Consider the following 23896-nt stretch of genomic DNA (forward strand, 5'->3'; position numbering starts at 1 on the left):
AAGTAAGTAATGTAGTAAATTTCTCCACACCTAGCATAACATTCCCAAATCTAGTGCAGTGCTTGCAGAGGTCCTGGGTACTCAGTAAATTTCCACACTGAAAATTCAGTACACCAATTTCAGATAACACATAACCAAAGTCTGTGGCTGTCATTTAACATATTCTGGTAGGATTAATGGATTCATATTTGCCACAAGATGAGTCTTTATGCTTAGGTAAGATGTTTTCTAGTGTTAGATTTAGTAGACTCAGTTGAAGGAGACCTGAAACTACTGTGAGTTCAGGAAGACAATGGCAGAATTGAAGATGATTCATGTACTCAGTCTATTTTGACTGATCTGAACAGCGCTACATAGGTCTCTGTGGAAACAAGTGGAATGGACAAAAATTTGTCCTGTTGTATTAGCCTCATGACTCTGCAGTACCTAAATCAAATGACACTACGAAAGCCTCTCAGCCACAGCAGGGGCTGTCCAATGATTTCTCCATTTGGGTGTAGGTTTACATGAAAACACTTGGCCTCTCCGAGTTCCCCCTCCTCAGGAAGGCAATAAAAGACCAAACTGAAACCTACCAGATTTGGGAAGGGCAAGTTGTCATTATCACAGATATCAATGAGGGAAACTCAAAAGAGCTGTCTGGGTTTTGCAGAAGGTGCAGTTGTGCACTGGTTGTTCTTCAAGTGCCAGCGCACCGCCAAAAGGCCGAGTTTCTGAAAGCACTAATTTTAATGGTTTTCTGGCCTGAATCTAAGGAAAAAGGGAGATTAGTGTATTTTAATTCACTTAGCCTTGTTTCCACCATTGCTATTATACAGCGTGTTCATTGTAGTGGCTAGACGAGGGAAACTGAGTCATTTGTTGTATAGAATTCTCCACGTTCTGTTGTTGGCTAATACCATCCTCATGGTGTTGATGACTTCTTGCCCATATCCTTCAGACTGATGGTTAAACCTAGAGACTCGATCACACTCAAGGTCAGTATTTCCTGTGCCATCAGTTACTGTCGATTACACTGCATCAGGAGGCACTGAACCTGTAGATGTGTTTTCTACTGGTGTGATCAGTGGGTTCAGGTGTCAGATCTCATTTTAAAAGCTAGAAGGATTTAGTATTCAAATCAAGCTGAGTTTGCTAATCATAGGCTTTCACAGCTCAACTCCCCTCAGCCTCAGATATCCTCTTTGGCTTTCTCAGTGCTCAAGTTTCTCCCATGCAGAGGATCTGCCTCTCGTGACACAATTTGCCTGAGCCATACTTCTCTGGTTCCTCTGCTCTGGGTCATCTTCAAGGATGACTATCTGCAGCCAGGGTCCTTGGGAAGTTGTCATCACATGCTGGCTATGTGGTGGCTGTGTTTTCTTGTCATATCCCACCAACCCACCCAGAGATGATGTTTTCGGTTAAATATGTTTAACATTTACTGAAAAGAGCCTAAACCACAATGAACTGTGGAAACACAATTCCTCATACACACACTCAAACATACATGTATATATACATCTACACACAAGTACAAGGCTTGAAAGAAAACATCGAAAAAGCAAAACAATGAGAGGTTATAAATGCATTTATTTACCACCAGTTTCCAGAGATGATTTTTAATTACTCAACATTCCCTATCAAAGGAAGAGCTTTCCAAAGAAAAGGTGATCAGCAGTGAAAAGCTTAATTCAGAGTTTTGAGTGGTCAGCTATGAATGTTTCCCTTTGAAGATACCTTAACATTGCTTAAATAAGTGAATTCCTTAAAAGTCAACAGATGAGCCAAGCTGTTGAAGGATAAAGAGATGAGCAACATTTCACCAAATGACCTTAAACACCTGGCCTCTTGGCTTTTTTGGAATGTAGTGAGTGCATCACCACCTCCACTCATGTGGGTGCCAGCACTCCACCAGAAGCATCCTGGTCCTGCCACTTAGGAAGCTCAGCATTTTAAAGCTTCGGTTTCCTCAACTTTAACATAAATGATGCTGCCTATGACTCTTAAACTAAATATATAATATTCTACTCAGCACAAGGCAATAAATGGCCCCAGGATGATTAATTTTTGGGGTCACTTCAAAAAAGTCAAATAATGTCAAATAAATGTGGAAAAATTTGGGGCATTTGACTTTCAAAAGGAAAGTATGAATTTTCCAAAGCAATTTGACAATGGAACATTTCTGGGAATGGGAAAACAATGCATGGATCATATATTCTATATGCACAGATACCAATCTCTGTCTATACACTGGCATATGTAAGAAACCTACACTTCTGTAGTTCTAAACAGCTCACTTGATGTCTAGTTTGGTTCTCTGTTCCAAGACTGCTAGAGTTTTAGGATTTCTTAATTGCCCCCATGAGTGTGTCTATGATCTGGAGTCTTCTAGTGCCAGGGAGGCTGTAAAATGGTGAAGTGGCACTTATCTGGTTGCTCTGTGTCATTGATGTACACTAATGGCCATTGAGGTGTCGGCACTGCTCTCTTGACCTGGGAAATTGGTCTGTGTGCCTGTTGATGAGGCATGTCTTTCAAACCCAGTGGATTTCTGTTTCTTCCATACTATTCTGTGACTGATGGAGATACTTTTACTAACCGATCTGTTCCATGTTGAGGTATAAGAAACTCTGTGTGGACATAGAGGGCCATATTTCTTAGACATGTCAGCTCGCTATTCTGTGAGGAATATCTGCTTCCTTTTGGTTTCCATGCAGGAAATGGTGCAGATATCCTATGTACCTGCCTAGTGGTTTTGAGCTTTTCCCATGAGTTTGCCACCAAAATCTTCTACTCTATGCCATGAATCATTTTTGGTTCCTAGAAAGCTAAATCTTTAAGACTTATAAGCAACAAAGAGCTTCCTTTTCCTCATATTCTCCTCTTCTATTCCCTGAGGAGGTGATTTAGTTGTCTCTTAAGGCAGCTTAAGATGGGAAGAAGGATGAGGGACGGAATACCTGAGGTAAAAAAATGAGTTAGTACTTCAAAGATACTTCCTACCATACTTGGAATACCCCTTAGGAAATGCTGTTGTAGAGAACTGAGGATTAAAAGCCAGTGAAGAGAGGGTATGTGTAGTAGTGGTGCTGCCATGAGTTTTATGATGTGTGGTCTCAAGAAATAATGCTTCCTCATCTTGTAAACCACCATCTTTGGCATGGTCCTTTGCACAGTCCTCTCAAACATTAACTCTTGAAAAGTCTCTTTTGGTTCTGGGAACTCTTCCTCCACCCTATGAAAGGAGGAGAAGTTACCTTATGGAAGACATGAGGACCAATTGAGAGCCAGCTCCAATAGACAGACACCTAGGTTAGCTCCAGATGAGCTGCAGGCTAACTAGAGTATTAGGTCACTGCACAAGTGACCTCAATTGAGCCTTCAGTGAAGTGTTATGTGAATCATAACCAAGTTAAATAGTTGTCTAACCTACTGAGTTATGGAATGATTTTTATTATCCATATAAAAACATACAACACAATACAGTACAGTACAATACAATACATTAAAATACAATACAAAAAATATGTAATAGGATATGGTAGGCATTGAAGAAAAAGGAGATATTTTGTGGGAAGATTTCCTCAATATGAATATATGGGACCAAGGAAAAAACGTTAAATGGAAATAGCTGGGTGTTGGATGGGGTTCATTTATCATTCATTGGAAAAATAAAGAAAGAGGAAACGTCAAGCGTCATTATGGAGATTCCAGTCTTCAGTGACTTAGTAAACTGTAGACATGTAGATGGATGGACCCATGCCAGATGGGTACTTTGTAGCATTCTACAGTTTTGCCTTTTTGGAAATCACTATCACTCTCAGTGGCTTGGATTCAGCAGTTTGTTTTTATGTCACTGATGAAAAACAAACACTTGTCTTATACCAACATATTCTCAGACATGACACAAGACTAATCTTAATACCTAATGACGTGGGTTACCCTAAAGATTTCCTCAACACAATGAGGTATGTGTCATAAAATGCAGATGTCAAAACTATGGAGGGATTTATGATATGTGTCTCCAGGTTCTGAATCTAAACTCTGTTTTACAAAATGGGGTGTTGCCAGAGAGCTGTGGTCAGCTAGGCTCCAATAATACTCACTCTAGTCTCAGGGGAACTTCTCCTAGTTCTATTAATTACTTTATTAGAAACGTATTTTACATCCATTATCTTATTTAATCTTTACAGCATATCTGAGATTTAGACATTATTTTTATCCACATGTTAGGGATGAATAAACTGATACTGAGCTTGAGTAATAGGTCAAATGTCATATAGCTGATTAATGGGAGCACTGGAGTTTGTACTCTGGAGAGGTGGTTTGAAGTCAAGTCAGGTCCTTTTTACTCAATGATGTTGGTTCTTTTCAACTCATTTTAAAGAGCACTGGAATCCTATGGTACCTCAAGACCACTGAGCCAAACGAGGAGGGAGGAGGAATAAAGCCTTGCGCTCTAGTTTCAAACAAAACACATTTATATATTACAAATAGAAATACAAAATTATGCATTATATGCTTAACTACATATATAATATATATGTGAGATCCATTTAAAACTGTGTTTAAAAAAATTCCCAAACACTCTAACATACCATGCTATCTCCTAATACAGCTAGAAACTTTTTGAAGTTTCTATGCTTTCTTTGTTCTCCAACAGTATGAAACCTCCCTTGAACTGTGAGCCAGCCTTCGGAAGAAGGAGCAGCTGGGAATTATTGCCCTGGGGATGCTCTGGGCTCCAAAACGGGGCTAAGTATCTACCATGACCCCCAGCAACCTTACTGTCTGCATCTGGCCAAAGCCAATTAAATTATTCACAGTACCTGCAGCCTTCTCATTGTTATCACAACTCATTGAATTCTCTCCCAAGAGAGAAGTGATGTCTTCTCCAAATATCTAGAGGCAATTTTCAATCAAAAAGTGTACAAGACAAGCCTGTAATGCAAAAAGTCCACAAAGGGGTGCTCTTTTTTATATGGCATAGCTATAAGTCACATTTTGTTTATAAATCTTGGATCTAACCAATAATGTGAAAGACTTCTAAGAAGAATGCAGAGTTGATAAAAAAATATATAGAAACCTGAGTTCCCTAAGAAAAATAAAATAGAGTGATACTTTACAGTGTACTTTCGGTACAGATTTTAAAATACTACTAGTCAGTGGGCTAAAGTTCTAATTTGTGGCCTAGTTTAATAGCTAACTTTGTGATATCAATGGTTACATTTTTAAAACTAGGATGGTTTTCAAAGTAACCTACTTTATTAAACTTTACTTATTTTTCAAATTTTCGTTTCCAGTTTATATTGGATTGTAACTTATGTATAATGTCTTATTTAAATATGTAAACCATAGACAAAAACTTATGAAATCCATTTCTTAAATGAGGAAGTATCTTAGTTGGAAGGTGGAGATTATCATAGGTTTTTTTTTTGTTTGTTTCTTGAGGAAAATCTCACATGGCTGGAGAGAAAACATGTCTGTCTATCTAACAGCAGTCCCTTCTCATGTCTTGCTTTGCCTAATGCTGGCTCTAGACATGAGCTTGGGATAAAGCTGTCATCTTATTAGGCAGGTGTGACTACATTAGGAATTCCTGGAATACTCTAGTAGTTTCTGTCTGATGTAGCAGAGGCAAAAGAGTAGCCAAGTATTTTTCTAAATGAGCCACAACTTGCAGAGCAAGGCCAATGTGTTTGGAGCCATGGGTGCTCATAGTGCCCGAGCCAACTAGAATCTGCCAGTAATGACCAGAGGAGCTGGGTGTTGTTACCACTGTGTCATGAGGAGCCATGGCTTTGCCCAAGGTTACAAGTTCCCCGCTCAAGGATCAGGCTGAGAGTTTAACCTTGGCTTGTCAAACTCCAGAGCCCAGGTTCTTTCCTACCATATCACACCACTCTTCTCTCTCTTTTGTTTAGTCAGTCTAGTATTAAATATCTTGGATGGGAAGGAAGCGACTCAACTGCTCTGCATTTACCACTTTAACAACACCCCTTCCCAATTTCCACCAGAGTAGGATAACGAACTCTGCCATTCCAAGGAGGCCTATGAAGATGTGCTCTTTTCAGTACTGATCCATCCAATTTACTACCACACATTTCAGATTCAAAGCATGGATTCTAAACCCCAGAGGACACAAATGAGAGCTCTCTCTACCTTTTTTTATGAAGTTGTCTTACAATTCCAAGCTCCAGGAATTAGGCAGACAAAGAATGCTTGGGGCTATATGCAGTGATAAAATAAAAGCTGTCATCTGATTGGATGAGGTTCATTGCTTAATGTTGTATAACACCCCAAAAAGGTATCACAAGAGAACAACATTCGCTTTTGGTAGCTGGGCTAGAAGCCTAAAGTCAGAAAGATGCACTTCTGAATAAGGCAAGTCATTGCACTTAGGAAGCTGGAAGCATAGAGACAGAGAACAGAGAACATCTCTCTAGATCTAGTACACAACCCGCTGTAGCAGAGTTCCAGGCATGAATGTATACGAAAATGTTTCACTGAATTCGATTTCTGGGCTAACCCTCTCTGGTTAAATGTTTGACAAACATAAGGTTATACCATGGGCTGTTGATGCTCTAGGATCTCTCTTAGGCCACTGAGTTTTGTCTACCAGTTTCATATATTCAGAAGGTGTACAATGGCTAAGGATTCCACATTAATAAGGTCAGGTGAAGAGCAATAATAGCCATGAGGCTTGCCTGTATTCTGAAACTGGCCTCCACAGGTGTGAAGAATTAAAACTCTTTGGCATTGATCGGTATTTTAGTGGACAAAGTGGCAAAAAGTAAGACAATATTTTCCTAATAGCATATTGGCTGTATTTCTGAGACATGACCAGATTAGAGCAATTATTGCATCATTGCCTTTGGGCTGCATTTATTTTCTCCTCCTCAGTCAATTCATCAATAACGCCAAGCCATTTATCATAAAGGTAGAATGAAAATATACATCCTTGGATATTTCGAAGAAAATCCTTATGTAGATAAAAAAAAGATATATACAAACAAACATAGATATAAAATAGAAAATATATATTGGAAGTTTTACAGAGAAAACACTGAGTTGAAACTTCACTTCAGTCCCTACTTCCTTCATAGATACTCAAACTGTGACCCACACAGAGCTCAGCTCTAACTATCCATTTACTTGCACATGCAAAAGCAGGAGAGTAGATTTTCTCCAACAAAAATGAAAGCATCAAAGCAGAGCCTAGGCTTCAGTGGAAAGGAAGACAAAGCTCCCTTCCATCATATGGCACTTACTCTTTTGTGTACTTTTTTGCAAACTATTACAAAAGCTACTCTCATAACTGCTTCATTCTTCCTTTCTTTAACTGTATAAAAGTAGACGGTCTAATGGCAAACTCATGATGGTCCTGAGGATATATTCATTTCTAGTGTAGGCCAATTCTCCAGATAGTTTGACATGATACTATTCAGGCCAAGGTTGCAGAGTCTGATTCCCCACAAAGATTAGTCAACTTTAGGAAGGGAAAACTTTTGAAATGTGTAAGAACTCTATGCACATGTGGTCACCATCTTCCTAGTCTGTGCTTATAACATGGAAATAGAAAAGACCCTACTAAGTCTTGCTAGAAGCATCAATTCCATGTGTGCACCTTAAAGAGGGCTACACTTATCATGTTACCCGAGTACCTAATGTATCATCATTCTTTCCCCTGTCTCTTGATCCATATATATATATATATATATATATATATATATATATATATATATATATATAGTGGTGTGTTTTACTGTAGCCCAGTGTAGTAGTGGTCAGGGAGTATTGCTATTTATTGTATAGTTGAACAGTAATGGCGGAGAAGGAAAGACCAAATGTGACAAGGAAGGACCAAATATGATCTTGATTCTAAGAGTGTCATCATTACTGCATTACCATAGTTTTGTTTAGAGCTGTTAGCATGTACCAAGGTAGATGGATTAAATTCTTTGTTTTAGTTCTCACTTCTTTCTCCATTACCATTTTAGCAATACAATGGGATATCTGTGATTTAGGTATATAATTTCGAAATTAATCTATTTCTTGAGTCGATCCATTGAATTTTCAGAATTCCAAACTACTTTTGTCCGTTGCACCTACTTCAAAAGTTAGATTTATCAAAAGAGGCATGTAGCAAGAGCTGGTTGCCATGTTGTTATCACTTTGGATGGTGGGCTGGACATCACAAATATTAACTAAAGGATGCTTAGGATGTGGTGAAAGCAGACACAAATGGCAAAATCTTTCCTCCATGACTTATAAAGTAAAAGGCACTAAGAAACAGGAGACAATGATGGTTAAGAATGATTTGGTCACCTCACTGAGCCTTTTTGGATTCCTGATAAAGTAAACATTTGCTTACTATTGTGAACTTCTATGTCTATTTTCAAATGTTTCATATGATTTTTCTTTTGGAAACTGCCTTCATTAGGAGGGTGGTGAGGAAGTCATCAAAAGCAGGATGTTTGCTTTGGTGAACATTATGTATGTGCCAGTGGATATTTTGAAATTTCTTATTATTACTAGTAGTCATATTAGTATTAGTATTCTGCATGGAGCCTTCAGGTGGGGGTGTGTGGTAAAAACAAAGTATTTCTAATGTATGGGGCTTTTAACTCCTACAGTATCTTCCTTAAATTTTGATTTCATGAAGTGTTTTCCAGTGTGTCAAATTCTTAATCAGTTATGCCTATGATGGTTCTTGGAAAATCATGATTGAAAGACACCAATCACCACTTGAGCTACTCATGTGTGGATAAAGCTAGAACTTTCCCCACCTTTAAAACAGATGCTACCACAAGAACAGATTCGCTGTCCAAGTTCACTCTGTCCCCAGAATTTAGTTTCTCCTTTAGGATTCTGCATGATTTTCTACTTCCTGATTTTCTGAAGATGCCTTTCGTGAGTGGTCCTTTCTGATTGATAAATGAAAGCATATCCTGTAGGAAAAGAAGAATAGTATATGGCATTTCATATCCCAATCCCAGAGCAAAAGCTTGCTTCCTTTTTGAAAGACCTAGGGAATGTGACAATATGTGGTTTTACAGCTGGGGGGACTAAAGTCAATTTAGATTCTTTAGTCAATGTCTCTCTATAGTTTCTACCCAAAAATCCACCTTACAGTCATACACTGAAACATTGTAATCACTTATTTTAATTTGATTTTTTTCATTGTATTTACCCTTTTAAATCAAACTCCATGTTTCAAGGCCTTTGTGGAATCCTTGCCTGTCTCCTACTTTACCAGTCTTTTCTCCTTATCCCTTCCATAGATGCTCTTCCCCCAAGTATGGAAATCTTTTTGCCATACTCATTTCCCATTTGTTGATTCGTCTTTAAGTGATTGCATGCTGCATTCCTACTACCTCTATTTCCTTTCCTCTATTAAAATCAAGCTCAAATGCTCTCTTCTTATTCTCCAATTACATTTCCTTCTTGAGTCTTTCACTGTCCTTTGCTCTATCGTCATGTCCTCTCCCTACAGTGTAGAAAGATAATAAGGGCTGGAGTCAGAAAGACCAAGGGATCGGAAATCTATTATCCTTCTATTCTATTGTGTGACCTGGGGCACATGCGAACTGTACTGAAACATTTCTAATTCATTTGTAAAGTGTGGAGGATGATAGTTCTAGCTACCCCCAAAATTGCTGTGATACAAGGACCGGGGTAGTAGCTAGCATGTAACTAACGTGGTATATGTCTTCACACCTAGCATAACATTCCCAAATCTAGTGTAGTGCTTTCAGAGGTACTGGGTACTTTGTAAATTTCCACAGTATCAATTCAGTAGACCGATTTGAGATAACACAGGTCAAACTCTGTGGCTGTCATTTAACATATACTGTTAGGATTAATGGATTCATATTTGCCGTAGGATGAGTCTTTATGCTTAGGTAAGATGTTTTCTGTTGTTAGATTAAGTAGACTCAGTTGAAGGAGACTGGAGTCTACTGTGAGTTCAGAAAACAATGGGAAAATGTGAAGATGATTCATGCACACAGAGTCCATTTTGACTGATCTGAACAGGCCTACATGGGTCTCTATGGAAACAAGTGGAATGGACAAAAAGTTGTCCTGATGTATTGGCCTCATGACTCTGCAGTGGCTAAATCAAATGATACTACCAAGGCTTCTCAGCCACAGCCAGGGGCTGTCTAATAATTTCCATATTTGGGGGTAGGTTTGTATGAAAACACTTGGCCTCTCCGAGTTTCTTCTCCTCAGGGAGGCAATAAAAGACCAAACTGAGACCTACCAGAATTGGGAAGGGCAAGTTGTCATTATCATAGACATCCATGAGGGAAACTCCAAAGAGCTGTCCTGGTTTTGCCGACGGTGCAGTAGTGCACTGGTTGTTTTGGCAAGTGCCAGCGCACCGCCAAAAGGCCGAGTTTCTGAAAGTACTGCTTTTCATGGTCTTGTGGCCTGTATCTAAGGAAGAAGGCTGATTAGTGTATTTTAATTCACTTAGCCTTATTTTCACCATGGCCAATATACAGCATGTTCATGTAGTGTAAATGTTCCCAGGATGATGAATTAATGGGGTCACTTCAAAAGGGTCAAGTAATGTCAAATATATATGGAAAAAAAATTGGGGCATTTGACTTTCAAAGGGAAAGTATGAATTTTCCAAACCTATTTGACAGGGGAAGCCTTTCTGGGAATGGGAAAACAATGCATGGATCATATATTCTATCTACACTGATAGCAATCTCCGTCTATACACTGGCATATGTAAGAAATGTACAGTTCTGTAGTTCTAAATAGCTCACTTGATGTCTAGTTTGATTCTCTGTTCCAAGACTGCTAGAGATTTAGGATTTCTTAATTGCCCCCATGAGTGTGTCTATGTTCTGGAGTCTTTTGGTGCTGCAGAGGCTGTAAAATGGTGAAGTGGCACTTATCTGATTGTTCTGTGTCATTGATGTATACTAATAGCCGCTGAGGTGTCCAGACTGCTATCTGACCGTGGGAAATTGGTCTGTACACCTGTTGCTGAGGCATGTCTCTCAATCGCAGTGGCTTTCTATTTCTTCCATACTATTCTGGGACTGATTGAAATACATTTACTAACTGATCTGTTCCATGTTGAGGTATAAGCAACTCTGCATGGACATAGAGGGCCCCTTCTTTCTTAGACATGTCAGCTCATTATTCTGTGAGAAATTTCTGCTTCCTTTTGGTTTCCATGCAGGAAATGGTGCAGATATCCCATGTACCTCCCCAGTGGTTTGGGGCTTTTCCCATGGGATTGCCACCGAAATCTTCGACTCTATGCCATGAATCTTTTTTGTTTCCTAGAAAGCTAAATCTTGAAGACTCATAAGCAACAAGATTTATTTATTTTTTTTATTTACTTATTTATTCATGAAAAAACACAGAGAGAGGCAGAGACATAGGCAGAGGAAGAAGCAGGCTCTGGGCAAAGAGCCTGATGTGGGACTCGATCCGGGAACTCGGGGATCACACCTTGAGCCAAAGGCAGACGTTCAACAGCTGAGCCACCCAGGTGTCCCTTAAATAGATTTTAAAACTTTTCCAAATTCACATGGTAAATAATCTAGAATAGGATTGAAATTCAGGGCTGTACGATTAAAAAAATCAATGTTCATAACTAAGATTCTATGTTCTTATTTTAGCCCCAGTGCCTTCTTTTTGACAACTCTGGTCCATAAATTATGCTAACAGTTAATGCACTTAATTACACCTATAGGTTATTTTTCACTGAAACACATGGATACCATACATTTCTTCTGCTTGAAAAAACTAGAATTTACCCATTTGCCTTCCAGATAAAACCTTGTATTTGTTAGTGTGGTATTCAGAAAGTAAAAGTAAATTAGGGAGATCAGAGTGAAGAAACAGGGGACTCAAGATGAGTTAAAGTTCAGAGTGATTAATGTACTTAATTGTATTTACTTATTTATGTTTTTTAAATTATCAAAGAAAATATCGGATTTCTGATAATATGGATTTCTGATATTTTTCTTAATTTACATTTAAAACTACCATCATGGGGTGCCTGGGTGATTCAGTCAGTTAAGTGGCCAACTCTCAATTGCGACTTGGGTCATGATCTCAGGATCCTGGGATTGAACCTCACATTGGGCTAGGCAGTCAGCATTGAACCTGTTTCAAGATTTTCTCTCTCCCTCTCCTTCCTTCCCTCCCTCCACTCTCTCTCTCTCTCTCTCTAAAATAAATAAATAAATAATAAATAAATAAATAAATAAATAAATAATAAAATATTTTTAAATCGAAAAAATAAAACTATGATCATAATCACCAATGAACTAATTGAAAAATAACCTGTTGGGTGATATGGATATTTAAAAATCAGTGAAATATATTTTGTCAGATAGCAATTTCCAGCCTGACTTGGGAGAGAAGATAGCTGCATTTAAATACACAAACCACACATGCACAGATACATGCATGCACATGATTTACTGAATACCAAATAGTCATTAATGATAACAAGTGTTTTTTTAGGGTTTGGAAGAGGCATAGTCAGCAAAATGTTCCTGATGGAGATGGGCTGTGTGCTGAACTTTGAAGGATATGATACATTTCTGTTTCAGTAAAAGGGAGGAGAGAACAGAAGAGAGCCATGTGTAAATAAACAGAGGTAGAAAATTGCAATGTGTAACATATGTTTGATTAGATCAGAAAATATGTACAGGAGTAGTGGGGGAGTTGAGGTCATGTTATGTATCTGTGGTCTTTAAATGCTTCACTAGTAATTTAGATGTTATCTTATAAATAGTGGGGAATCATGGTAGGTGAGTACATGAGCTCCTCAATAGTAGGTTCTCTTAAAAAATTAACTCTTGGGTGCTTCTAGATGTACATAAGGAACACTTTATTATAATGATCTTTTAAGGGCCCATCCACTGCTAACTCTAGCAAAAGTGTTATACATTTAAATGTTACTGGTACCTGATTCATACAGACTTAATATTATAACCTGGCTTTTATACTTTTTAAGATACAAGATCAATGATGTCAGTGTCCATTACATATTCTGCACTTAAATCCTTGTGAAAACTTTCCAGCATAATCAGTTGATGAGGTGGATAAAATGAAATAGAGAACATGGAAAGCAACATTATCATAACTGTGTAGTCTTCCTTTAATCTTTCCTTCCAAGTACTGATTGATTTACTCTTTAATACCATAATTCAGTATATATCATCAATGTATATCATTAATTTATTATATATCCCCATCATTTCAACTAGGTGCTGAGGATTCACAGATGAATTAGGCTTGACCTCAAAGACACATGTACTTGGATAGAGCATAAGATACATATATGTTAGATGTATTGGGTTCATGGAAGGAAGAATGAGTGAATGGCTGTTCTACTATGTTGTGGTACATGACTTCACTATGGGCAGAATGTTGACTGAGTCACTCCTGTTACTTCTCCTTTCACCCAGACAAACCAGACAAAGTACCCCTACCCCCAGCCCATTTTTTGAGGTGGCACTTTGAAACTGGCCTCTAAACTTTCCTAATTGCAATATATAAAGAGTAGTTCATTCTGTCATCTCAGCATGGCAAAATCCTTTTAAAAAAAAGATTTTATATATTTATTCATAAGACACACATAGAGAGAGAGGCAGAGACAGAGGCCGAGGGAGAAGCAGGCTCCTCACAGGGGGCCCAATGCAGGACTTGATCCCAGGGCCCTGGGATCATGCCCTGAGCCAAAGGCAGATGCTCAAACACCGAGCCACCCAGGCATCCATCAGCATGGCAACATCTTAGCCATTTTTCAATATGTTATACATTTGTGCACACCACTGTGGATCTTTCCCACAAAATCTTTTTACCTCAAAGTAGTGTCCCCTAAAGGTAAGAGGTGATCACAGCTGCAGAAAAATTTAGAGGACTCTAAAGAATAGAGAAGTCAAAAAAGGACTGTCCCTGTTCCCACTGGGACTCCTAGGAGGCAGTTGTGTGTGTCTAAGCAGAGAGGGTTGGGATGATCCCAGAGTCTTCTGTGCCATGGAAGCCTTGTGGAAGAGGTCCAGGAGTAGGGATGAAGAGGACAATAAATGGAGGACTGCTGAGGGAGACCATGGGGGGATTTCTGATGTGTTAGCAGATGCTAATGAGTTATGATGCCATTGACCAAAAACTATGAAACCAAGCCTGTACCAACTTTTTTAGTGTATGCCTGATATTTGGATTGAAAGTATTGTGACTGCTACCTAAGTCATGGGATCAAATATCTTTTCCCTCAGCCTTCTCTATTAAGAAATTATCTCTGTCCTCTATATGTCTACTCCATGTTTAAATCATTCCCGTGACACTTTTGTGGGGGAGATTATAGTAGAGTAACTAATGCTACATGTCCTGTTTTCTTTATGAGATTGTAATTTGGGCAGCCCGGGTGGCTTAGCAGTTTAGCGCCGCCTTCGGCCCAGGGCCTGATCCTGGAGACCCAGAATCGAGTCCCATGTCGGGCTCCCTGCGTGGAGCCTGCTTCTCCCTCTGCCTGTATCTCTGCCTCTCTCTCTGTGTGTGTCTCTCATTAATAAATAAATAAATAAAATCTTTTAAAAAAAGGAGATTGTAATTTTGTTGGATTAAGTCATATTTATCTTGTTATATCCCATCCCTTGTAGGGTCAAACACAGGGTCTTATACTTCTCACATAGTAGGTACTTCGTATATAATATGTAATATGTTACAAAATGAACTGAATTGTAAAGAAAATACCATTGAGTTTGTATTCCAGAAAAGACCCTTTCCTATACTGCATTGTAGGACAACGTAGCATCACACAGTTCTTTATCACATACATTAATGAGTTCTTACATAAATAAGCGAAGGGACAAAAATATTAGCAAAATGCTGTCAGTTACATAATAAGAGTTTTGCAGAGAATGTACTCTGAGTTCTGTAAAGCAGATAATTCAGTCCTGTGGCTCCAAATAGGCATTTATCATGTCTCCAGAATGCCCCTTTCTTTTTTTTTTTAAATTTATTTATGATAGTCACAGAGAGAGAGAGAGAGAGAGAGAGAGAGAGGCAGAGACATAGGCAGAGGGAGAAGTAGGCCCCAAGTACCGGGAGCCCGACATGGGATTCGATCCCAGGTCTCCAGGACCGCACCCTGAGCCAAAGGCAGGTGCCAAACTGCTACACCACCCAGGGATCCCCCTGCCCCTTTCTTTATTCCATCATTATAGAAGCTCTAATCATAGGGCACAATTTTAGAGAATATGTAAGTTAATGTGAAAAACCCCAGCTGTGATTCCTAAATAAACATCAAGAAAATGAACAGAAAAAACCTTAGTGTGAAACATTTACCTTGAAGAATTTTCTTCTTTCTCTGATACTGGCTTGATTACAGGGGGCTGTTGGAGTAATCGTTATATTTCCTTTGTGATTTTTTATTTTATGCCATTCTTGTAAAAACTGAATTTGTCTGATTTATTAATTTCTGTTTTGAGACATGAAAAATCACTCATCTCTATTTAAATTTTCTTTGTATTGATTACCAACATCTCCATGAATCTGTATGAGACTGTCCCGGAAGACGACTTACCTCATTTTGAGAAGATGAGATATTGACTATTTCATGCATATAGCAAAATGTTAGAATAGTGTCTTGTAATTAAAATTAACTGTATCTATAAGGATATGATTATGAAATAAATATTGGAAAATCTGGTTGAGAAAATAGAAACTACTCACCCCATTAAAAATAATTTTTAAGGGTGCCTGGCTGGTTCAGTCAGTGGAGCATGTGACTTTTGATCTTGGGGTTGTTTATAAGTTTGAGTCTCACGTTGGGTCTAGAGATTACCTAAAAAAATTTTTTATATGTCTCAAATTCTGAAACACTCATGATGAACATGACACCCAAAGTGCATTTTTACAATAAATGTGTTACTTTGAGAAGAAATATCTTTGTGTCTAACTAAAGAATATGACAAACCTGAACTTTTATATTCTAGAACTAAAAGTCTTACTGTTTGACATTTTTATGTTCATTTATACATTTTATAGAAATATAGACATTTCTAGAAATATAAATATTTTCACATTTCCCCCTATACATATGCTTGCATATTTATATTTCATTTCTAAGGTATTTATATTTTTTGACCTACTTCATACTTTAGAGATAGTGATGGTTAACTCATTAAACACCCAAACCAAGCAAATAAAACAACAGCACTCTATAGTGGTGCAGGCCATTTATGTGTGTATCTCTTAACATGGATCCCACAGCATCATGGTAAACAAGACAAATACTTTGGATAGAACAAATGCCTTTGCGATGTTCTTACAAATTTATATTCCCATTAATGGTGATATACCAAGAATAGAGTATATTTTTAATTTCTTTTAGGACCACAGCTATGTTTTCCTTCTCACAGCAAATGGTAAGATATCATCACTATTGGGAATTGAAGTCCATAAAAGAGAAAAAAATAGTTCTTCAATGACCAAATGTGATTTTCAGAAGTCATGTTTAGTGAGTAACATGATTAATCTTGCATTTAAAAAGAGTCAGAAAAGATAAAAGGAAGAACATCTTCCTTCTTTTGAACTACATTTCACTCCACAAATACTAATAAACAAAGAGTAGAGAGTCATGTGAAAAACCTATAAAGGATAATTCAGTACAGGAACTTGCATAGAATTATTTTCCATTAACTAATCAGAACTTGCATTAATGTAAATGAAATCTATTTTAGCTTCCAGGAATACCATTGATTCTTTAAGGGACCTAAAAGAATAAAGAATGAATGTATAAGAATAGTAATACGATGGTAATGTGTAATAATTATACATCTACCTAATTGCAAGATATAGTGCAAAGTGTAATCAGTACTGTTGTTGTGCCCAAGATTGCGAATCCAAGAAACCACCGAGGAGCTGACAACGATGCAAGCGCACGAGGGTTTATTAGCAAGCTTGAGCTTGGGTCCAGGTATACCTAGAGTAGAACACAGGGAACACCCTTTTTGAACTCGGCCACAATAACTTCTTGCAAGATACATCCATGAAGGCAAAAGAAACAAAAGCAAAAATGAACTATTGGGACTTCATCAAGATAAGAAGCTTTTGCACAGCAAAGGATACAGTCAACAAAACTACAAGACAACTTACAGAATGGGAGAAGATATTTGCAAATGATGTATCAGATAAAAAGGGTTAGCATCCAAGATCTATAAAGAACTTCTTAAACTCAACACCAAAGAAACATACAATCCAATCATGAAATGGGCAAAAGACATGAAGAGAAATCTCACAGAGGAAGACACAGACATGGCCAACATGCACATGAGAAAATGCTCTGCATCACTTGCCATCAGGGAAATACAAACCAAAACCACAATGAGATACCACCTTACACCATGAGAGTTGGGAAAATTAACAAGGCAGGAAACCACAAATGATGGAGAGGATGCGGAGAAAAGGGAACCCTCTTACACTGTTGGTGGGAATGTGAACTGGTGCAGCCACTCTGGAAAACTGTGTGGAGCTTCCTCAAAGAGTTAAAAATAGCCCTGCCCTATGACCCAGCAATTGCACCTCTGGGGATTTACTTCAGAGATGCAGATGCAATGAAACGCCGGGACACCTGCACCCACCTGCACCCGGATGTTTCTGGAAGCAATGTCCACAATAGCCAAACTGTGGAAGGAGCCTCGATGTCCATCGAAAGATGAATGGATAAAGAAGATGTGGTTTATGTATACAATGGAACATTACTCAGCCATTAGAAATGACAAATACCCACCATTTGCTTAACGTGGATGGAACTGCAGGGTATTATGCTGAGTGCAGTAAGTCAGTCGGAGAAGGACAAACATTGTATGTTCTCATTCATTTGGGGAATATAAATAATAGTGAAAGGGAATATAAGGGAAGGGAGAAGAAATGTGTGGGAAATATCAGAAAGGGAGACAGAACATACATACTCCTAACTCTGGGAAACGAACTAGGTAGGGGTGGTGGCAGGGGAGGAGGGCGGGGGTGGGGGTGACTGGGTGGTGGGCACTGAGGGGGGCACTTGACGGCATGAGCACTGGGTGTTATTCTGTATGTTGGTAAATTGAACACCAATAAAAAATAAATTCATTAAAAAATAAAATAAACATTTTCTAAAACAGACCAAAGGCTTCAGGAACAAACTACATTTCATTATGAGAGAGAGTTCTGAGTTTACAGGTAAGCATGCCTGGGACAATGCTAAGAATTAGCATATAATGAGGGGGCATTTCCCATCCAGAGGATCTAAGAACTTCAGTTCAGAGTGTCTTAGGAAGTTTATAGCGTTAAATGAAATACAGTAGAGCTGCATATCAAGCTAGGAGAAAATCTAGGATAATACTTCATGGTTAAAAGTACCTTGACACAATCCATTAAATGGCCCACCTAATACATCATGTGTAGCTTACATATAGCACCATAAATACTAAAGGGTGAAATTTATGGATTTTAGACTAAGGGCAGTTATGTTAAAAGTACACTATACAAGTCCATAATAGGCACGACTCTTTTGTGAGCACAGTTTGTGAGTCTTATTCTTCTCCACGGGAGATCTAACATAGTTAGAAACAAACTACCTTATACGAAACTAGTTCAATATAGTTAGAACTCATTTAGTCAAGAAAACAAGTTTTGGAAAAAAAATCTATGAAAGTGGAAGCAGTTTAATTCATACTTACCTGTCATCTTTTGCAGTCTTGTCGCACTCAATATCAAACTTCCACCTTTCAAGGACTTCACCGCTTTCAATATTTGAGATGAATACCACCAGTTTCTGAACTGAACACTTGTATAACCAATCTGCAATACAGAACAGGGCATCTTTTTTGGTTCACTGCATTACAAAGTAACTCTTCCCAGGTCTCACTTTCTGCCCTTAGCAAATTCCTACCACTGGTATTTTGGAACTCCTCCAACCTGTACAGAAAACTTGCCTCACAATAACCTAGTTCCCATTGTCCAATTCTCAGTATCCGTACCAGATGTAGTTAGTACTGAATGCTAAGCACAGAGTAGTGAACATGCAGTATACTCTAATCCAAGGTAAATTCCAGAAGATGAGCATTAATCTAATCACTGCAGCAATAAATGCAAATTTTTAATTGTAATAAATGTTAAGAAGGTGCAGTATGTGATCCAATGAGAGAATATAGGAAAATTTGACTCAGGGAATTCTCACTTGACTTCAGTTCTACAAATAAATACCATTAAATATGCAAAAGATTACAGAAAAGGGTACAGGTCTAAAATACTGAAAAGCGAAAAGTATCTGACCAGAGGATTGAAAGGGTAATACAAATACAGTTAAGAAAGGGAGAATGAACAAGGTCGGTTTGTGCAAGATACATAGGGGTCAGACCACACAAGGTCACATGGGGTAAATTAAAGAACTTATACTTCAAGAATCAGGGAAGTCATTACTGTGTCTGAAGTAGGGTGTGATGTGATTAAACTTATATTTCAGAACTATCCTTTAGGCTGTGATGTGTGGAAAGTAGAGTGGAAGTAAAGAGAGGATCTAGGGATGCTAATTGATTAGTAATTCAAGCAAGAGGTACTGAAGGCTTATAGAAGGATAAATTGGTAGAGATGGATCAGTATAGGTAGAGTCAAGAGATTTCGTGATTAAAATTGTTAAGATTTATTGGATACTTATGAGACTAAGGAAGAGGAAATACTCAGAGATAGTTGCCAACTTTCTGGTTTATACCACTGGTTGGAAGGTTGATCCATTCATTGAAAGAGAATGGAAATGAGACATGATGCTTACAATTTTTTTAAGGTTTTATTTTTCTTCTTTTTTAAAGATTTTATTTATTTATTCATGACAGATAGAGAGAGAGGAAGAGATACAGGCAGAGGGAGAAGCAGGCTCCATGCAGGGAGCCTGATGTGGGACTCGATCCCAGGTCTCCAGGATCATGCCCTGGGCTGAAGGCAGTGCTAAACTGCTGAGCCACCCGGGCTGCCCTAAGGTTTTATTTCTAAGTAATCTCCACACCCAATGTGGGGCTGGAACTTACAACCCAAGATCAAGAGTTGCATGCTCTACTGACTGAGCCAGCCAGGACCCCCTTAAATTTAGTTTTCAAGTATCACTAGGTTAGCCACATGTGGATATCAAGGGAGCCACTTACTATATGAGCAAAGAGAAGACTTGGGTTGCATGTATGTTTATGAGTCAACTACACAAAGATTGTTAGTAAAGTTATGAATGTGTCAGAAGTCATCTTAGAGATTATAATAAGGGGGCCTCATAATGAGCCCTGAATTAATCTTGGAACTTGGGATAATATACTCAAGAATACACAGTTTTTTTTTTGTTTTGTTTTTTAAGACACAAAAACAATCTTGTAATATTTAGGACTTGTGGGCCACCTAGGTCTCTTGCGTAGTTTTTAAAAAACTAGCCTTGAGAAATCTGAAAACACTCAGTTTGCAGGTAGTACAAAAATAGGCCACTTGCTGGATATGGGCCATCAGTCTTGCTGACCCCTTGACAAAAACCAACCTTGTCTCAATTTTGCTCGGAAGAGGAAGAGATTAGGTAGTCACTTAAAGATCTGGGGTGGGTGGAAATTTTTTTCTTTTAAAACTGAAGACAAATGAAACCAATGAAAATATCTCAAAACAAAGAAACCAGAAATACCAGAGAAGAACTAGGGTAGATTCCTTAAGAAGGCTAGAGGGATGGGGATTCAAAGAGATTGAACAATTTGCCTCTAAGAAAAGCAATTCCTACATTCTAACTAAAATAAAAGGGACAAATTAAATAGGAAGGTCTACATACAACTGAGGTGAAATGTCCTAAGTGTAGCCTTAAAGGAGACAACCTAAAAACCAGTAACTTAGGCAGGGCTTGCTTCTTCATCAAATTAAGGTGACATAGATTCTTAGTTACTTCTATGTTTCAGGCTAAGTAATCTGAGTATCACCCTGGGTGATTTAGCCCTGAAGATGATAAAAACACAATTAATAGAATTTTAAAAATAAAGCCTCTTGAAACAAACAAACAAACAAAATATATATATATATATATATATATATATATATATATATATATATGACTCAGGTATAAAAAAATTACTGTAATTTTTTTTTTTTGGAACTAGTTTTGGAAGGTGAAATGAGGAGCCAGGGAGAAACATCCTATAACACAGAAAAATTAGAAGTGAGAATCCTAAGTAGAGAAAAACATGGGGGAAAAAAGAGACAGAATAGATGGAGAACAAGTATCCATTCAACAAGTATTCAGTAATTTCTTGAGCTAAGAAAAAACAAGGGGTGTTCAGTTAGAAATGGCTAACGGACAGGCAGGATTTTAACAAAGACAAATGAAGACAGTAAGACATTAAAAAACTTTATTGGGTATTCTATTAGTAGTATTTTTTTAAGTTTAGTTCCCAGGCTGGATCCAATTTCATTTTCATTTATCTTAAATGACGGTTTTAAACTCTAGGCAGCTATAGAAAATATATCATATTAAAAATATGTAGTGGATTTCTCTCCAATAATAAACATCATCATAGTTATGTAAAATTCCAACTTGTTCCACCTGGCTACACGAACTGCAAAAATCACTTCAAAAGGAGTTGATAGAGATTGTTTTGTGAAGCCAGATCAGATTCCTAACATCAACATATTTAACCCACTCAAAATGTGGTAGGGAAGAGTGGACTTTCTTTCACTTTATTATTTGCTTCCTTCCGATGGAGAATCACTATATTTGAGATTGCAGTGTTCTACACCTCTTTGTATAGAGCTGAAAAATGAACACCAAGATGCCAGAAAGTACGGGTCCAAGAAGACCTGCAAAACTCAAATTGGTTTTCAACAATTAAATACCTTTCACTTGTCCACTACATGATTGAATTATTTTATGAGCTCAGGATCTGTTGTTATAAGCAAGGTGAGTCCGTATTTCTGCCCTCTGGTAGAGGTTTCAGATGGATATATGCCACGCTGATATAAAATGCTGTTGATGCCAAATGCTGAAAACAAAAGGAATGTTAAAGTTATTTCCACTTTGTAACTCTGGAAAATAAAGCCTATTTAGATGTGGCTGCGGTTTCATTCATGGCATCAAACTGAAAAAGCCTAAACGTGCGTTTGTGCGTGTCTTGCTGAAAGCAGAGTAGGGGAAAAGTGCCACTGAAAATCCTTAAAAATGTTGCTTCTAAATCAAAAGAACACGATACCTGCGTTTATGCGGAAATAAAAATGCCAAACTGCATTAACCTAGCGTCCAAGTAGAACTACAAGCTCAGGGTAATGCAAGCCCCAATTCAGGTTACGTGATCACAGGGTGTGGAAATAGGCTTTTGCGTCTGGATTAGCAATTGATTGATTAACCGGTCGGATGCTCCAGAGCAAGCCTCTCCCTCACTTTTCCCTCCTCTTCTCCTGCCAGAGTCTATCAGAGGGTACAAGCATGGCCTGGTCCTAAATCTAGCCCATCGCCCTCAGTACCGGAATCAAAGCTTGGTGGATGGGCTGTTCAAAGTGCACTGGGCTCCACCGCTCGGGGTGGTGCCGGGCGGCCGGGCTGGGCGGCCTGTGGGATCCGCAGTTTCCCGCAAGGCTGCTGGTGCAGGGGCGCGGCGCGAGGCAGGCCGGGCAGCACCTGGGCTTCCCGCTCCCCCAGGAGCAAGGCGCCTAGATTAGATTCTCCAGCCAGGCGGGCGCTGGAGCAGAGCCGCCCCCCACCCCCGGCCCCCGCCTCCGGGCCGGCCGGGCCTCCAGGGCCGCTGGCCTCAGCTGTCCCCGCCCTCTGGCCTGCGGGAGGGGGACTCACAGAAGAACTGGGCCACGATTTCCGCCTCTGCTCGCGGGAGAGCTGCGGCGCCACGGCCAGGCCTAGGGACGAGGGAGCGCGCTGCTGCCCGGCAGACCAGACGGCGACCGCACGGCCTCCAACGGTTCCCGCCAGTCGTTTGGAAAGTAACGACGCTGCTCCCCGGGGCCTTCGCGCAGGCGCGACGAGCCTCTCGGCCCGCCCAGCGCCAGTCTCCCCGCTCGCCGGAGGGGGCGCCTCGCGCAGGCGCAGTGGGTAGGCGTGGTCAGGCGCTTCCGGGCTGTCGGGGCTCGAAGGGTCCTGGCGGGCACCTGGAATTGTGGTCGCGGGGCCGCAGCTGAGGCGAGAGGACTGCAAAACCTGGCTCTGACGCCCGCTCCGAGGCCTGCGGAGTGAGGCCCAGGATCCCAGTTCGGCAGTTTCAAAGCGATTTTCTGTTTTTTTTTGTTTTCAAAGTGATGTGAACTGCGCGCCGGTTGCATCTTAACGTGGCCCCAGGGACCCCCCCCCCCCCCCGCAAACTTTTGCTTAGATGCTTCGAGCCAGTCAAGAAGCCGCCTGCGTGGCACCGAGCACAGCTGGAGAGGGCCTGGTGACTGTCTGCCCGCGCAGCTTTTAAGAAATTGGGGGCGGCCCGGGCGGCCCAGCGGTTGACGCGCCTTCAGCCTGGGCCTGACCCTGGAGCCCAGGGGTGGAGTCCGCGTGGGGCTCCCTGCGTGGAGCCTGCCTCTGCCTCTGCCTGTGTCTCTGCCTCGCTCTCTCTCTTTCTCTGTGTGTCTATCGTGAATAAATACATTCTTCTCAGATTTAGAACAAACTTGCTTTATGACAAGATGTTGGCCTCAAGAATAAAATAACACTTAGTGATTTGAAAGAAACCTTTCTATAAGAATAATGATTCAAAAAAAAAGAAGAAAAATGATTCAATACTTTGTCCATGTAAAAAATTAATATGCAAAGTGAATGTAAATATAAATGGTATCCCTATAATAGTTACAAGGATATGAAATATGTAATGTATTATGATTCAGCTTTTCATTTTGATGTATTTCACATATACTGATAGCTTGGAAGCCATTAAATACA

The 23896-nt window shown here is 39.4% G+C and overlaps 2 protein-coding genes across 22 annotated transcripts in view; one reads left to right on the forward strand and one right to left on the reverse strand.

The window, feature by feature from the left end:
* LOC140611765 (uncharacterized) overlaps window positions 1-17980 on the forward strand; it is a 138148-nt gene extending 120168 nt beyond the window's left edge. For 4 of the 6 annotated variants that reach the window (XR_012012941.1, XM_072788625.1, XM_072788621.1 and 1 more), the window contains one exon: window positions 16869-17980. The gene's annotated coding sequence lies outside the window, so the exon portion shown is untranslated. Of the gene's footprint in view, window positions 1-4645; window positions 16510-16868 lie in introns of those variants that run through there. The other 2 variants (XR_012012940.1, XM_072788620.1) reach the window with 1 other exon arrangement.
* LOC140611767 (rho GTPase-activating protein 20-like) lies at window positions 1551-23052 on the reverse strand. 16 transcript variants are annotated; one of them, XR_012012943.1, is made up of 8 exons: window positions 22811-23051; window positions 21862-22007; window positions 18696-18816; window positions 16817-16957; window positions 10250-10425; window positions 8772-8933; window positions 4812-4923; window positions 1551-4441 (listed from the first exon to the last, which is right to left on the reverse strand). XR_012012943.1 is itself a non-coding variant. In XM_072788636.1 (7 exons), exons 3-7 carry the CDS (start codon window positions 18700-18702, stop codon window positions 4382-4384), a joined length of 546 nt encoding a protein of 181 aa, XP_072644737.1. In that variant the 5' UTR covers window positions 18703-18816; window positions 21862-22007; window positions 22811-23052; the 3' UTR covers window positions 1551-4381. The 16 variants fall into 16 exon arrangements, 3 of the variants coding, with proteins under 3 accessions (XP_072644737.1, XP_072644738.1, XP_072644739.1); XR_012012947.1 differs by lacking the exons at window positions 1551-4441; window positions 4812-4923 and adding exons at window positions 15319-15365; window positions 15706-15817 and having other exon boundaries at window positions 7716-8933; window positions 22811-23050; XM_072788636.1 differs by lacking the exon at window positions 4812-4923 and having other exon boundaries at window positions 22811-23052.
* Window positions 23053-23896: the final 844 nt, after the last annotated feature.

Source organism: Canis lupus, chromosome 20 (assembly GCF_048164855.1).
Source record: "Canis lupus baileyi chromosome 20, mCanLup2.hap1, whole genome shotgun sequence".
Lineage (NCBI taxonomy): Eukaryota > Metazoa > Chordata > Mammalia > Carnivora > Canidae > Canis > Canis lupus.